Source organism: Leishmania braziliensis, chromosome 17, assembly GCF_000002845.2.
Source record: "Leishmania braziliensis MHOM/BR/75/M2904 complete genome, chromosome 17".
Classification (NCBI taxonomy): Eukaryota; Euglenozoa; class Kinetoplastea; order Trypanosomatida; family Trypanosomatidae; genus Leishmania; species Leishmania braziliensis.
The window spans coordinates 497,568-514,137 of NC_009309.2; the positions used below are offsets into that span (position 1 = coordinate 497,568).

The following is a 16,570-nucleotide window of genomic DNA, read 5'->3' on the forward strand; positions in this document are numbered from 1 at the left end:
AACCAGCCGACGGTTGAGCTGCTCGCTCGCAAGCGTGCTCGCGCTGCTGATTGGGTTCCCCCTTCAGAGGGCTTCCCCGCTCACCTTCACTGGCGGAGTCGTCATGCCTCCACCCTCCTTTCGTTTGCTGCTGCTCTGGCGACGCCTTTCATCCTTCTCCCTCTCTTGTCGTCCTCTTTAGCGTTGCGCGTATCTGCGCATCTCTCGAGTGCGCCTCTGTGCCTGTGCTCTTTTCTCCTCCTCGTCACTACTACCTCTCCATCCCTCGCTCGCTCTCTCTCTCTGCTAGTGTGCGCGCGCAAGATTGCTGTCGAGGTCTCGGCAACGCTCATTCTCGAGCTTCTCTCTCTCCTGGGTCGAAACCCTTCTGTCTTACTCTCGCCAATCACCCGCGGAGCATTGCCCTTTACAACAGAGGAAAACAAAGCTCGAGTGCGTTACTTCCGCGTGCATCTGCATTCGCATCCACGTAAAGGCACTCCACTCCCAGCATCATGAGCTCGAGCATTTCTTCCGCGACTCTGAATTTCTCACGCGACAGCGCGCGCCGCATGGTGCGTCAGTTGCACAACCACGTCGCGGAACAGCGGCAGGCTGTCATGGAGTGCCGCAGCCGTGCCGAGGCCATGTCCGCCAGCAGCATCACGCGCGACCGTCGTGTCGACAAGGCGGAACAGCCATCACTATTGTGCTTTGCTAAGGTGGCGTCGGAGAAGGATGTGCAGCAGAACTTCATTCCAGATATGCCGCTCAGCGGCATTTCCGTTGCTGTCTCAGACGCGCTAGACGTTCAGGAGTTTTACCCCCACGCCGGGCTTTACACACCGATGTCCAGTCACGCCGCACACGCCGAGTTCCCGCTGATCCCCTGGCTACGCTGCCAGGGTGCACAGTTCGTCGGCAAGCTGAGCTGTTGCACCCCCTTTGGACTGAGCGAGGGCACTGTCTTTGGCCCTGAGAAGCCGGCGTCTGTCGCTGTTACGGAGAACGCGTGCGACTATGTCATCAGCTGCTCGCTGAACGGGCCTCCCTCGGTGTTATGCGCTGTGCATCACGACATGGTCGGCTTCAAGCCCACCTCACAGACATTCGGCACATTCACAGAGCAGTTTGAGCTGACAATACCGTCCATGACGGTCGGACTGTCGGCGCGTCGTATGGATGATTTGATGTACCTCTGGCAGCTCTACACCGGCTCGATTGACCCCGAGGAGTACTTGGAGTCCTCAGCGAAGCAGACGCAGTCTAGCACCTCCCCTACTGTGGGGAGCACAGGCGCTTCTTCACCACCCTCTGCGCCGACGGACAGGGACGCATCGTCGCCCCCGGTCACTACTGGCGAGCTCAAGGACGGACACAGCGTTGCAAGCGCCGCTGGGGATGCGCCGCCATTCCACGCCCCGAGCACTACCGTGACGCCTCATGGTGGTGGCCCCAGTCACCAGCAGGCCTCCGATCCAGCAGCGCGTCTAGTGCAGTCCATCAGCAGGTGGTGGAGAGGCCAGACAGCGCCGGAGGTGAAGCACCCGGATGACATGCCAAAGTGCCCTCGTCCTGAAATCCCCGACCACAACCCGCACAACTACACGGTGCGCGACCGCTACGGCCGCATCGCTGACATCGACGTTGGCTGGAGTGACTACAACGCCGAGGCAGCCATGGCGGACGACTTCAATCAACCATCGCGGCCAGGTTTTCTTCGGCGGCTCTTCACCGGGTCCCAGGAATACGAGAGGCCGCAGGTTGAGCTCGCTGTTGGTTACCCAGCCGAGTGGATTGACCAATACTGTAGAGGCAAGTATACGTCGTCGGCGGAGTTCCACCAGCGCCTCACGGACGCCGTGCGCATGCACAGCGCACTGCACTACAATCAAAAACTCGAGATTGTGCCGCTGGCCTTCGACTTCTCCCTGGAGGATGTGATGGAGGCGGTGACGATCATCTCACATTATCAACTTGCCAGAGCGTTCGAGCGAGTACTTGCGCCGGCGACGGCGTCTGCTCAAGGCAACGAGGACGCGAAGAGCGGTGAGGATAATGGGCAGAGTGGCAAGAACGATGACAACTCAACCGTGTTCTCCCCAGAGAAGGAGCAGCAGCTCTCTGTTGTGCCTGACATGGAGTCGATCAAGCTTAGCAGTCACAACGCTCCGGCAACAAACTGGCAGAACACGTTCGAGGGACTACCTGGTGTCCGGGGGGAGTTGCCAGCGTCTCTAATAGATTCCATTCAGGCTGGCCAGAAGCTTTCCATCCGCGACTACCATCACGCTCTGCGCGTCCGCGATGACGTAGTGCGTTCCACCGAAGAGCAGTTCATAGATGTGGACTGCTTTATTACACCGCTGCTGTCTGACCCATATACGAGCGGAGACGTGCGCAGCGTGCGGCCCACGTTATCGTTTCAGCTTGCCGGCAACCCCATTCTCTCCGTACAGGTGGACCCGCAGACGCCCGTGGCGCTGGTCGGCGAACTCGGTCGTGATGCCGCGCTCATGGAGGATGCGTTTTGCTTCCTACAGTTTGTACGTGGTGCATCCCCGTTGCAGTCCCGCCAGTGAGTGTTTGGCTAAAGCCAGGTGGCAGCACTAGTGCAATGGGGGGCCACTATTCTCTTTATTTTTTTTTTTTCAGCCGAGTCAGCCGTGTCCATCACATAGCAAGCTGCGCCAATCCTCGGTGCGTGGCCAACGCGGAGGGTAGCGCTCATGAGTAAAATCACAGAGGGCGAATTCAGTACGAGATGGACCACTCAGGGGCACGGGCTAGGCGGTCGCGGCTGCCCACCCCTGCGGGTGTGCGCGTTGGGATGCGCAGGCCAGGCCTGTGAGAAGTGGGGAAAAGGGGCGGACTACGTATCCCGTGCGCCAGCAAAAGGGGGAGCTGTGCTGGGCTGGGGCCCGAATGGTGCTTCCGGAGAGGGAGAGAGGTACGGGGGAAAGGAGCTGCGGACCCTTTTGTGTGCGTCTCGCGTGCCCCCCCCGCCCTTTTTGTTTTTTTTTTCTGTCGGCTCCCTCTCTGCGCGCATCGTCGCGCTGTGTCACTCCGTCGCCACGGCTGACAACTCTTCTCCCGTCCCCCCCCCCCCCTACTTGTACGTGCTTCAAGGTCTCTGCGTGAGGGCTCTTCCCGACTCTCATGGCACCTTGCCTTGTAACCACGCCTCTTCAGTATACGGTGGCGCATGTTGATTTCCCCACTAACCGCTCTTCTCCCTTCCCCCTTGCGCTCTCTCTAAACTGACCTTTTCGTTATTCATCTCCTTCTTCCTGCTACAGCGTTAGGGAGGACACCCACCCACCCACCCACACATACACCCACACACTTCAGTCAGCGCATCTTCCCTGCTCCACACTGCCTTCTCACTCAGGCACTCACATGCGCGCCTTACGCACTCGTGTGGGGTACACTTCACCTTTTCTCCCCCTTCTTTTTCCCGTCCGTCAGGGATTTCACTGAGAAAAAGCGACAACGCTGTGTAGTGTTGGCGGACTTTTTGCAGGTTGTGCATTTTACCAAAAGCCATCCGAGGTCGAACTGGTCGTGGTGGCGCGTGAGTGCAACAGAGCCCCAGCCGTTTCCACTGCATCGCCACCTTCGTGGACATCTGCGATTCTGTCCAGCGTGAGCTGTTGCTGCTGCTGCTGCTGCTGCCGGCGGTCGTCTAGGGACGTCCCCGCCACATTTGAAGCGGCCTAGACTGTCTCTTTCTTTTCTACTTTGTTTTTCACACGCTGTCACACGGGCTTCGGGAGCGCGAGCATGACAGCCACCCTAATCGCGGAACTTGACGCGGCGGCGGGCCTGCCGAAGGAGTTACACGGGAAAGCTCAACCCCTCCCCCTCGATAAGTTCGCGAGAGTGGGGAAGTGCGCTAGCACGGGGAAGGAGATCACTCTCTGCTACAGAACTCTCGGTAACCCTGATAACCCATGCCTGCTGCTCGTCATGGGCCTCGGCGGCACATTACTCAACTGGAAGAATGAGTTTGTGCAGCGACTTCTCCAGGCAGGTTTCTTTGTGGTTCAGTACGACAACCGCGACACGGGCTTGTCGACCCACCTTGACGGCTACACGACCCCGGCCATTGCCCGCATGATACTCCCGGCCTGGGCCTCCATCGGTGAAGGTATACCTCCCTACACGCTGTACGATATGGGGAGAGATGCATGGGGTTTGCTGACGGCACTCGGGATCCAGAGTGTGCACGTCCTTGGCACTTCCATGGGTGGCATGATTGCGCAGTGTATGGCTCTACAACACCCTGAGCGGGTGAAGAGCCTCACCATTTTTTATACGCACAGCAGCGGCCCGCATGTGAAGCCGCAGACATGGAAAATGTCGTTTGCGATGATGGAGAAGCCTTCCGGGCCGTCCTTCGAGGAGCAAGTGAACTTCATGGTTCACATGAACTCCCTTTTCAGGGGCGACTACCCGCAGGACGAGCAAGAGGTTCGCTCGATCGCCGCGGCTAACCTCACCCGATGTCCCGCCGACAATGACGGGGTTATGCGACAGATATGGGCGGTGCGGCGTGCAGAGAGTCGTGAGAACGACCTTCGCCGGTTGAAAGGCATCCCGACGCTCATCGTGCACGGCATGAAGGACACGATGATTCCTTTCGAGAACGGTGTGCATCTGGCTCACCTGATCCAAGAGTCAAGGCTTGTCGCCTTTGCACATATGGGGCATTCTATCCCGAGGGAACTCTACAGGGATATTGTAGAGGAAATAAAGCTGCAGAAGGCGCTCGGTGAAGAGGCGAAAGCTCAGACGGAGAGGTCGTCATCTGGTACGGGCGCGACGGATTCCATTACGCCAACAGAAGACACGGTTGAGGGATGAAGCCAAGCGGGGAGAGAGGGGAGGGGCACTGCTTGTTTTGCTTTGCTATCGTTAATAATTTCATATTTCCGGAAAAGGGAAGACACAGTAGCGGACGTGCCGGCAGATGGCTAGCGCTGATGACAGTCGTTCGCTTGGTTGGGGTTGAGCCTGAGGTGAAGGGTCGCGTCCTTGGCTTTCAGGTGGTGGAGAGGGCAGCTGCTCACATCAGCGTTTCCTTTCGTGCTGCGTGTTTGCCTATTAGGTGCTGCTCGCAGTCGTCCCACCTCCCCAACGCCCCTCTGAGCAGACCACTACCAACACTGACACGCACCCAGGAACGTCCGAGATGCTTCTCTTTCCCCCTTTCACTGGTTTTCTATTTCGCACCATTTCAGTCGCTTCATTCCCCTAAGGCCCCCCCACCTCTCTTTGTCTCCGCTGTATGCGAGACTGCTGTGTGCGTGTATTCCTCGTGGGTCTTGTGTGGACTCGTGCTGAGCACTGAGGTGAAGAGGGAAGGAAAACAGCGCGAGGCGCAGGGAGACAGCGGCTGGAGCAGGGGGGAGGACGGAGGAGCATCGCGCGCTCTCTGCCGCTGTATGCGAGACTGCTGCGTGTTGGGTAATTCTTCTACTTGCGCCATTGGCGCCTAACTTCTCTCTTACTTGCTGTTGGTTTTCATATGCTGTCCTTTTGTTTACCCTTTCGCTGTTTTTGGTAACGCGGACGATGTCAGCAGCGTCACGCTGAGCTACGAAGGAGACGAAAAGGAAATCAGTGCCACGTCGCACCGCTTGCGTTGACTGCTCTCTTTGCTCGCTTGGCTTGCACACTCGCGCGGCGCGTGCGGGGACCTGTCCTCCTCGATGATAGACCGCGTCCTGCGTGCGCTTGGGATGGCCCATGACACAGCACGCTTTGTTCCCCGCTCTTTAGCTTTCGTCAAACTATCTTTTCCTCTCCCATGCTTTGCCTGCTTTCCTTTCCAATACAACTCCCCTCCCCACCGTTCCGTCCTGACCTGTCTCCACCATGTCTTCCTCTTTCCCCTTGCCGCTCTCTGCTAGCTTTCCCACCCACCCACACACACGCACACCCACCCACACACACACACACGCACACCCACCCACACACACACACACACACACACACACCCACACCCACACCCACACCCACACCCACACACCCACACCCACACCCACACCCACACCCACACCCACACCCACACCCACACCCACACGCACACGCACACGCACACGCACACGCACACGCACACGCACACGCACACGCACACGCACACGCACACGCACATTCTCGTTGCCTGACCGGAGGGGGGCGCGGTCCTGCGAGCGCTGGAAAAAGGGGGGAGCAGACAAGCGACCGACGCTTCAAAAGGGGAAGCGCACACCGCGCATCTGCGCCTCTGTCGATCAATCCAAGTCGCTCTGTGCATTTTTCTTTGCCAGAACAACTACACCATCTTTCTCCCTCGCCTCTCGCCTCTCGTCTCTCCTCCCCTCCCTCCTCTCTCTCTTTCCCACGAAGAGGGTGTATGCACCACATGTACGGGCGGCTCAAGTACATCCGTTCAAGCCTATATTCCCTCAGTTGACAACAACATCATCGTCTCCACGCGACAGTGAAAAGAGTGGGAAAAACGCGACATGCGGGACTACAGCCAGGTGCCAAGCGTGCTCAAGCGACCTCTGCGCATGCCGCGGCGTCGCCTCAGCGTGCGTCGACGACAGGCTATTTTAGCTGTCATCGCCATTCTGTGCCTGTGTGTACTTTCGTTTATGTATTTTCTCTCGACATCGCCGGTAAACGAGCACAGAAAGTTCTCTGATATACCATCCAAGCCATGGTTTACCGCAGAGGAGAACGCAACGCGTTTTGCACAAGTCGTACAGGGCCGCACCCCTGGGACAACATGGCGGGATGCTACCTTCAACATGATTCTTTCCCTCTCAAAGTCTGGCGACACCGTGTACATGACACCCACCAACTATACTCGCTATCGTCGCACCACTGATGGCAACCCTGGTGACTTCCGCAAGTGGGAATCCATCTACCGGCCTGGCGACAGGTACCACGTCCCTGCCTGGGCCACACCGGCGGACCGTGCCACGCTGCACCACGCGTCCATCTTCGTTTCACTAGCCTCGTTTCGCGACCATGAGTGCGCGCTGACGCTGCGCAACCTGTTCGATATGTCTGCTTCGCCGCACCGCCTCTACGTTGGCGTGAGTGAGGAGCGCCGCTCATCGGATGCAAGCTGCCTCTCGAGACTTGGCATGGACGACCTGGAGAGTGGCGAGACGCGGCGTGTGCTGTACGGCGCGGAGGCACCGGCCTCGCTTGGTGTAGAGGTGCGTACATTGACGTGGGCGGACGTGCTCGCGCCGCGGCGGCTGCTGGACGTGGATGCGGTGCTGAGCACGCCCGCCGTTAGTGCTGAAGGGATTGGCGTGGAGCCCGATGGGGTGTTTGTGCATCCGGCGCACGCTGCAGAGCGCGTGTTGTGCGTTGCCGGTGAGTTGGAGACGGCGCGCGATACGCTACTAATAGGGGAGGAGGACGCGAAGAGCGCCATCGCTGGCCAGTCTGTTTTTCGGAAAGGACGTGGGGGGCCACAGCAGCAGCCGTCGCGCGCGCTGGCTGGGTGCCGTGTGACGACGCGCGTGACGGATGCTTCACACGCTCGAGGACCGACGTTTGGGCGCTACATCACGAGTCTCTTCTTCTTCAACCAGGACTACTTCATGGTGGTGGACAGTCACACACGGTTTTCTGTGGACTGGGACATGAAGCTGATAACGCGCGTGTTCCAGCTGCCGACGCGCGGTGTGCTGTCGAACTACCCGAACGGGTACCGCGAGGGGCATGACCGTGAGGAATTCGAGAAGACGGACATTATGTTCATGTGCACAGCGCAGGTGCTCAGCAACGGGATGCCGAAGCTTGGTGCGCGGTGGATGCCTCTCTCGCCGCGCCCAGTCCTGCAGGGCTTTGCCGCTGCGGGCTTCATGTTTGGTGATGCGCAGTTCACGCTGGATACGCCGTTCGACCCGTTCCTGCCGTACATGTTCGACGGTGAGGAGGTGCTGTACTCTGCGCGGATGTGGACTGCCGGGTGGGACTTGTATGGGCCCGGGCAACCAGACGTGTTTCACCACTACTCACGGCCGAATACGCCGAAGTACTTTGGGATCATGACGCCAAAGGAGGCTGCGCGGCGTTTGCTATCAGAGAAACGGACGCTGTACCTGCTACGGCGCGCACAACCGTGGATGGAGGAGCTTGTGCATCGCGGCTACGTGAGCCCTAACGGGCAGTCGACGCTGAAGCCGCTGCCGTCGGCTCCACCACCGGAGACGCGGCTGATCGTGACCGATGAAGTCGCTTCCGCGACTCGCGAGATCAACGTGTGGTCGAAATACTACGGGATGGGTGCAGAACGGTCGGTGTCTTCGTATTGGCAGTACACGGAGCTGTCGGATGAATTTGTAAAGACGAAGGACAACGAGAACCGGTGGATGGGCGGGATTGGGTTGTGCGAAAAGGGCGCGGCCTTGGTGTAACGTGCATCTGCTGGGCTGTTGAGTGACGAGGTGAGGAGGGCGGTTGGGGTGGGAGGATTGTCGGGCACAAGCGAGAAGGCGACGGACGAGCTCAAAGGGTGACAAGCCGCCCCCCAACGTACCTTCCGGCGCCGCGTGCGTTTTCATCTTGCGAAGTTTCTCCTGTTTACTTCTCTATCCGCGCGTCTCGCTGCTGGCGGAGAAGAGGGAGGGGCGGCGGCAGCGGTGGGGAAGGAGAGAGTTGTCAACCAGCGCTGGTGAAGACGTGTCAGGGGAGGTAGACATCGTGTGACATGCACAGCCCAACGCGCACACATGCGGAAGCTGATACACCCTCTGGGGCTGCCCACTCACGTGTACTCTCGCTCTCCTGCACTTCAGCCGTCACGTGCCACTGGAGGGGGACAAGTGCAGCGGAGAAGAGGATTGAGCGCACCTCCCCATGATCTCATCGCGCTTGCAGTATAGGGGGAAGGGTGAATAACGGATTCAGGACAGAGCTCATCTTCAACGTATGCTCTACTTGGTTAGGTGTTGCTGGCGGATTTCAGCGCGCCAGCACCGTCCACGTGCGCGTACACCCTCATTCACCCCCCACCCCCTCCTTGCTGACGTTGTTTGCTCTGCTCACCACTTGCCCACTACTTCACGTGTTGTGCGGTAGAGCTGTGTGTTGAGGGAGAAGAGGAAAAACAAAACAGGCAAGCCAACAAGCGCTAATCCTGCCGGGAACAGTTGTAAAGGGGCCCTTGTCATTCCTTTGCTTTAATGCGCTCGTGGCCGCCATGGAATGGTTGCCCCCATGCCCACACGAGCGTGATCACGCAGCCACGACACTCCCTCTTGCGGCACCCTCCCTTCCCCCCCCCTCTCTCTCTCAAAGGCTTTCTTCCACCTACCCCATCTTTTTCTGTGTTCTCGTACTCGTCCTTGCCAGCCGTCATGGACGCTGTCGGCCGGACATCTTTACAGCGATCGCGTGCTTCGTCTCGGATGTGATTGTCGTCACGGTTGTGACTGTGCCCCCATCAACATAGTCAAGCCCAAAGCAGCTCTGGCTTTAGGGGAGAGTGCACCACTGCTACCCGATGCGGTGTGCGTGTGTGTGTGTGGGGGGGGGGGGAGGGGTAAAGGACAATACAGCAGCGGTAAGATGAACCTGCGGAGGTCTTTGTAGGAGGTCTTCTCGAACCAAAAGAGGATAGAGAGCCTCATGGGCCTTGACGGCTCTCTTCGCCATTATCTCCATCCTTGCACTCGTAGCGACAGTGATGGCAAGGCTGGCTCTTCGCCAGTTTTGTTTCCCGTATTGCCCGCGGCTCTCCTCTCTGCGATTTCCTTTCTGGCAATGCTCTGATCTGCTGGGCATGCGTGGCTGGCGCTCACAGGAAGTACAGCGCCTTCGGGAGTCCGGCATCAAGGACGCCTATAACGGCGCTGGTGGCTTTTAGCTTATCATGGCTGCGTGGCGCCTGGGGACGCTGGAGATCATCTTTGTGTTCATCGCACTTATCGAAGCGCACCGACGCGCTGAGGGTCTGGCGAAGTTGATGGGGGTGGTGAGGGGGGTAGGTGAAGTGAAAACGGTGACGCTCCACGCACACTCGCGCACGTTCATGCATACACAGGCGCAACGGAAAAGAGTGATGCTGGGTGACTTCACTCGTCCACACCTCCATAGGCGCACCCCCAAACACTAAGACATGGAGGCTTAGCTGCAGCAGAACAAAGCAGATCACCGCTCAAACAAACGTGGCAAACCGTGCTTGTTGGGGCGTAAACTGCTTGACATATCGGATACGCCGACGGCGGCGGGCAGGTTTTGCACAGTCGATCACCTCAGGGAGAGAGAGAGAGACGAGGAGAGCAGCGGGCAGAGGATGGGTTGTTCATTTCGTGCGGACCACCTACATGCGTGCTGGTGCCCTTCTCGCTTCTCTCTGTTGCCGGCTTTGGGCTCAGATACGCCCTCCTTGTCTTTGATCGCTTCCGCTTCATCTCGCAGTGTGTGTCTGCTTCAGCCTTCTCTGTCTACGGCTGCACCTTAGCCGGTGCCTTGGGCGCCACTTTACTGCTGTACTTTTGCCGCTTCGGTGCCTTGGCGTCTCTTCCTGTGACTTCGGATGGCGTACTGCGACTACCCATGCCGACACCGTCCCCCCTCTCACTACCACCACCACCTCTTTTCTTCTCGCAGAACGGAGAGAAGAGAGAAGGGATGTGGCGCGAGGGCTCCACGCTGCCTCTTTCAGACGTACACCCGTTGCACCTCATCTCGTCTCTCGTACTCACGGACGCACCCGCATCTCAAGGCATGTGCGCACGCGGAAGCGGAGGCGACGCGGGGAGAATCGATGGATGGCTGGAATGCGTAGACCACAGTGATGGCGAGGGGGGAGGGGGGTAGCAGCCAAAGACGTGAGCAGCTCTGCATTTTTGCTCTCCTGCCCTCACTTTCTACGCATGCACCGACCTCCGCCATGATGTCGACGCACGCGCCGTCTTTGTGGCTTGGCCTGTGTGTCTCTCTCTCTTCTGGGCATCTGGCTTGTCCGCTCATGGCGGCCACTCTCCTTGAGGGAGTCTTTTGCTTGTTTTATTTCCTCCTGCACTTCCCCCGGTGCATGTGTGTGTGTGTGTGTGTGTGTGTGTGTGAGCAGCTGCGCAGAGTTTCAGTGAGGCTCATGCTCATGACATATAGGCGTACGCCTGCACCCTCCTCCTTTTTTTTTCCATTTGCCCTTCTGTTCACCAGCCTGTAAGCACACAGACACACACACACACACACACACACACACACACACACGAGCGCCAGAACTGCACCGCCACACCCAGCGCGCAGGCTAGAGCGCTTGTTTAAGAGCGAAAGCACATGTGTGGGTATACGCAAGCTCTTCCTGTTTTCTATCGCCACCTCTGCCCCCCTCCCTTCCCCCCTCCCCCACTATTTCTCCCTTGTAGTGCTGCGATCACCTTTTATGAGCTCTCTTCTCCCCCCGCATTCCCCACGAGGCAAAAGACAAAGAAGAACAACGGCCAATCTCTCTCTCTCCCTTACTTCCTTCCCTCCCGCTCCCTCCCTCCTCCCCTTCACTCCACTTGTTGTTTTAGGTCGTATATTATGGGGAACGCCCTGACATCCACCACCTCCCACCTCTCCTCTCCTCTTCTGTTCCCGTCTCCATATCTGTCAGCTTTGTGCGAGACGTATCCTCTGTACTTCGCCGTACCCTTCTCTTTCCGCTCTTCTCTTGTGTAGGTTATCTCCTCCTCACCCCAACCGCCATCTTGAGTAGCGCCGCTTCTCGGTTTAGAGTGGGGATGTGCCCTTCGACATGTCAGTGGTGGATAGGCAAAGTGACACGAATGACAAGAAGGGTGTGATGGTGCGGTGCGCAACGCATCGCGTTAGCGTGCTCACCTGTCCATCTCTCCCCTCCTCACCGCTACTCCTTACTCGCCTTCGACCTCGTTGGCGCAAGTGCTGTCGAGAGAGTACCCGCGACACCCTGAGAGGCGGTAGAGTGGCCTCCCTCTCTCTCTCTCTGCCACATACCGAAAGCACAGGCACCCACTGCGTACTCACTGTGAAGGGCCCGAAGAGGGCAGCGAAGAGAGGAGAAAATATTCAATTGACGATTTTCATGTGGAGCGCAGTCAGCACGGGAGGGGCGTGAGGGCGCGCGCATGTGTTTGCCTGCGTCTCTCTTTACCCTTTTCCGGGCTGGCCTTGAAGTCACACTGAAGGTGGCCTTTTACCCTCTTCTCCTCCTTTTCCATTCTTTCCTTCACCGCTCCCTCATTGTACACGACTCACATATGCGCACGTATGCGCCGACACCCAGCAGGAGGAACGAAGTTATCTTTCAAGGAGATAAAGAGGGGCTATTGCACACCACACCAACCCCCTACGCCATCTCCCCCCCCCCCCTCCACACACGCCCCCAAAAGCAAAGCGCTACGAGAGAGCCGACAGAGAGCAACAGTAAATTCGCAAGGAAAGCAACAGCTGAACAAACGAAGCTCACCAATACATGTAGAGCTGAATCTCTCTCTCTCCCTCTCTGTGAGCGCCTCCGTCTTGCACGTCTCTGCGTCTGTGTGAGTCCGGTTGCCCTCCTTCCCTCTGCTGCAGCCCCCCTCCCCCCCCCTCCACTCCCCTCTATACCCCTTCAGGCTTTGGTGAGCACTGACCTTTTCGTCGCTCGTTGTGCCGAGTGTGTCTGTACGTGCCTCTCCCTGCGCCATTGGCTGGCACGTGCGGCATTCTCACAGAGCGGAGCTGGGGCTGGAGCGCGGCTACACAACGCGCAAAAAAAAAACGATCACGGCAGCGCGGACATCCCCAGAGCACGGGTCGATACGCTAGTCATGTACGGTGGTTATTATGTGATGGGCCCTGGTATGCACCAGGGCGTCGGCTACGGCGGCGGCCCTATGATGCAGCAGCAATACCATCATCCACAGCAGCAACAGTATGGCCAGCAGCAACCACTGCCGCATGCGCAGGTACCCTTATACAGCGCTGGGCGAGGTGTCTTACCAGGCCACCCGTCCCCGGGATTTGTCGGTGGCCGCAGCGGGTCGATAGCTAGCGGCGTCAGCCCAAGTCAGCTGAACCGCAACCCGAGCTTCATGATGATGCGCAACCAGAGCAACTTTGGTCAGCCGAACCCGATGATGCAGCGCATGGGCTCTTTCCACTCGATGGGGTCGATAGGAGTGATCCCTCGCTTTGGCAGCTTTGGTGGGCAAGGCGGCGGCGGCAACCAACCGCAACGCCACGGGAGCTTCTCTTCGGTCGGTACTGGGGCTGGAAGCCTGCACCGTGTTAACAGCGGCATGAACTTCGACTACTCGGCTGGCTCACAGGTCAGCAGTGGTGGCCCGCTCATGCGTAACAACAGCTACGGCAGCATTCGCCAGGGCGGTGGAAGCTTTTTCGGCGGTGGCACGGCCCCGAATGTTGGTGACCGGCCTCCTCAGCAGCTCAGCCGGCAGAGCAGTGCCCTGAGCTGCTACAGCTATGGTAGCTTCCGACAGCCGAGTTTTATGCATGGTAGCGTTCGCACTGGTGCCACCGGCGTCGGCCCAGATATGTCACTGAACAGCATAAATGGCATGTTCAAGTACCCCAACTCCGGTAGCGGCAGGGCTGGCGGCCCCTCCACGGCTGCCGCCACCTGCGGTGACATCGGGGCGAAGGGCGCTGCAGGCGTTCCCCCGGAGCCGCCCACATCGGGCCTTGTTCGCCAGGACAGCGCAAAGTCTCTCCAGCGAAAGTACTCCATAGCAGGTCAGTTCTGCAACTACGTCAGCAGCAACAACGGCGGTGGTGGCGGCCCGCTCGCCGCGTCCTCGCAGTTGCAGCAGCGTCTCTCCCAGGTTGTGCCGGGAGGTGGCCCACACATGGGCGGTGGCGGTGGTGGCGGCATGGTGGCTCTGAATGGGCTCACTGCAACAGTAGAGCACCACGGCGGCCCCGGTGTCATGGGGCGGCAGTGGCAGCATCAAGTGATGATGCAGCAACAGGGGCCCGTGAAGGCGACTGGGGACGGCATCGGTGGTGCTGCCGCCTGGGACGCGCCACCGTCAAAGGTGACGTCGGCGAACGCGATGGTGGCGGAGGGCCAGCCGCAGGTGCTGGGGCGTAAGAACAGTGTACCGAACTTGACCCGTAAAAACAGTGAGAAGCGCGTTGGCATGTACTTCAAGAACAAAGCGGCAGAGCAGGACGGCGTGCAGTACAAGAAGGACGGCGACCCGGGCACCTCTGGCAAGAGCAACGCCTGCGCCCGTGACCCATCGCTGACGAATGCGCTGAAAGTCTCCATCTTGCTTGACACCTCTGGAGGCCGGAGCCCCGTGATCGAGGTGGACGGCCACACCCTCCGTGCCGACAAGCCTGGCGCCGAGGAAGTCCAAAAGTACGATATGCACGACGTCATGTACGTCAACCGCCGCACCGACATTCAGCTTTCGAGCGACTCACTAGAGGAGATGCGCGACAACTTTGTGTACGGGTGCAACGTGGGCATGATCATGGCCGATGCTGGCTTCCCCGCTGCGCGGCCGACGGAGTGGTTTACATGGCTGGCGTTGAGGTCCGTGGTGAAGGGCGCGTTTGGCAAGCTGGCTTCTACGCAGTTCGAGTTCACCATGTCGATGTGCCTTCTGCAGGACGACCAGGTGCTGGACCTACTGGCCGATCCACCGCATCGCTTTGTGATATTAACCGTCGCGGAGAGCCCATTGTTCGGCAACGTGGCCAACGGCATGGTGTACGTCTGTGCCGAGAATGCCGGCGAGTTCAACGACGTGCTAGATGCAGCCCTGTGCCGCGCGCAGGAGTACTGTAGCCCCTCGGCCGAGGAGCAGGGGATTGTACTGTGCACATGCGTGCTGAAACAGGTCAAAACCTCACAGTCCTCCGGCAAGGAGGACGTCATCGTCTCCTCTATCTTCGCGAGCGGTGTCGGCGACGGCGTCATTCATTACAACCGCATCATCGACAAGAATCCGGCTGAGCCGCGCGCGCTCTTCTACTCCGTCATGCACCGGTCAGTGCACTCGACGGCACTCTTCTCGTGCGCCATGCATGATGATGAAATTTTCAGCTACCTTGCGACGCTGCAGCGCTTTTCTAAGATCGAGACGCGCCGCCCGAAGGTGGGCAGCGCGCGCGCCTTTGTCGCCTACGGCACTAACACGATCCCGAAGATCCGCGAAGACCTCGGCAAGGCCAAGGATGTCCGCCAGCGGACCATGATGCAGCGGCAGCTGGAGAAGCTGGAGCTGATGGTGGCCGATGCAGAGGACATGCTTCAGTCGCCGGCCGATTGCGTGCCCAAGACGTACATTTAAGCGAGTGAGTGTAATGTGCCACAACAATGATTGCGTGGGAGGTGAAGCTGTGCTCTATTTCTTCAGAGAGAGAGAGAGACCCGCGCTTTGCGAACCGGTTAGACCAAGTCGGCATTGCTCTGCTCTCCTCAGTCTCTCTCCAGGGTTTCACCTAGGCGAGTGTGCTTGTGTGTGGGCTGATTGCTCTAGGGGACCTCTCTCTCTCTTTCTCTTTCTGTGGCTCCTTCCACCAACCCACCGTGGCACAGAGGTGTGCGGTGTCATCATACTCCTTTCTTTCCTTTCTCTTGTACGGATCCCTTCTTGTTTTCACCTGTCTCCTCCCGCCGCCTCTGCCATTGGCGTGTGTTTAGAGATTTGTGTTTATTCGCATTTTGGTATAGTTTTTTCACTCTATTCTGCATTGTACCTCCTCCCCCCCCATGTGCATCCCGCCTTTACTTCTCTTTTTCTTCTCCTTGTCGTGCGAGTGATGGCGCTCGTGTGTGTGTGTGTGTGTGTGTGCTTGCCTGTGTGATGAGTTTGTTTCTCTCTCTCTCCCGCCTTCGCTTTCTGTTCCTCTGTTCGCCTCTTAAACTGGCGCTGCGTTGGCCGTGCCGTAGCCCTTTTGTGTTGTTTTTCTCTCCCTTCTCTCCCTCTCGGTAGCGGTGATGATGGTGGTGTTATTGTTGGTGTGCGGTCGACCTCTGCTTTGTCTCCCTCCTTTTCTTTCGACGCTGTGGCCACTCTTTGTGCTGATGTGTTGTGGGTGGGACTTGCGTGGTCGGAAGTGCGTGTTTCTTTCCTCTCTTCCTTGCGCTCGCACTGCTTCACTACCGTCGGCTGCGCTCGCCACCGTTACCGCTCCTCCTCTCCTTTCCTCTCCTCCACTCAGTCGAACAGGGACTGAACGAGAGAAGACTGTCGCCGTGGTCGCATACCTCATGCGCCACTCGGTTGTGTAGTAGTGCGAGGAGGTGATGGTGATGATGAGTGGCAAGTGGGGCGTGAGACAGAGGGGACACTGTGAGCCAGGCATATGCGTCAAGACACCAGTTGATAAGGTGCGCTTATGCGTGTCGTTCAAGGTCGACGCTGCTCCTGTCTCAGTCCGTCTTCCCCTCTCCTCGCTCTCTTCCTTCGTGAAGGAACGCACGCGCTCAGCCGCTCTTCTCGTGTCTTGGGACTTTTCTCCGTATCCTTCGCTCCTCTTTTTCCTACTCTCTCTCCCTTTTCGTTTTCATCTTCGCCCCCTCCCCTCTTCACACTTCTGCAGTGGTGCGTCTGTATAGTTGTAAGTGCGGGGCGTAAGTGCGCGC

The 16,570-nt window shown here is 58.5% G+C and overlaps 4 protein-coding genes across 4 annotated transcripts; all 4 read left to right on the plus strand.

The window, feature by feature from the left end:
* Window positions 1–494: 494 nt before the first annotated feature.
* On the plus strand, window positions 495–2,561 carry LBRM_17_1110 (conserved hypothetical protein; the record flags this gene model as incomplete). The annotated part of the gene is made up of 1 exon (XM_001563828.1): window positions 495–2,561. The coding sequence occupies one exon, from the start codon at window positions 495–497 to the stop codon at window positions 2,559–2,561; it is 2,067 nt and encodes a 688-aa protein (XP_001563878.1).
* A 1,201-nt stretch (window positions 2,562–3,762) lies between these two features.
* Window positions 3,763–4,845, plus strand: LBRM_17_1120 (hydrolase, alpha/beta fold family-like protein; the record flags this gene model as incomplete). The annotated part of the gene is made up of 1 exon (XM_001563829.1): window positions 3,763–4,845. One exon carries the CDS (start codon window positions 3,763–3,765, stop codon window positions 4,843–4,845), a length of 1,083 nt encoding a protein of 360 aa, XP_001563879.1.
* Window positions 4,846–6,491: 1,646 nt separating this feature from the next.
* On the plus strand, window positions 6,492–8,408 carry LBRM_17_1130 (conserved hypothetical protein; the record flags this gene model as incomplete). Its single annotated transcript, XM_001563830.1, has 1 exon — window positions 6,492–8,408. The coding sequence occupies one exon, from the start codon at window positions 6,492–6,494 to the stop codon at window positions 8,406–8,408; it is 1,917 nt and encodes a 638-aa protein (XP_001563880.1).
* Window positions 8,409–12,779: 4,371 nt separating this feature from the next.
* LBRM_17_1140 (conserved hypothetical protein) lies at window positions 12,780–15,272 on the plus strand (the record flags this gene model as incomplete). Its single annotated transcript, XM_001563831.2, has 1 exon — window positions 12,780–15,272. The coding sequence occupies one exon, from the start codon at window positions 12,780–12,782 to the stop codon at window positions 15,270–15,272; it is 2,493 nt and encodes an 830-aa protein (XP_001563881.1).
* Between the last annotated feature and the right edge of the window lie 1,298 nt (window positions 15,273–16,570).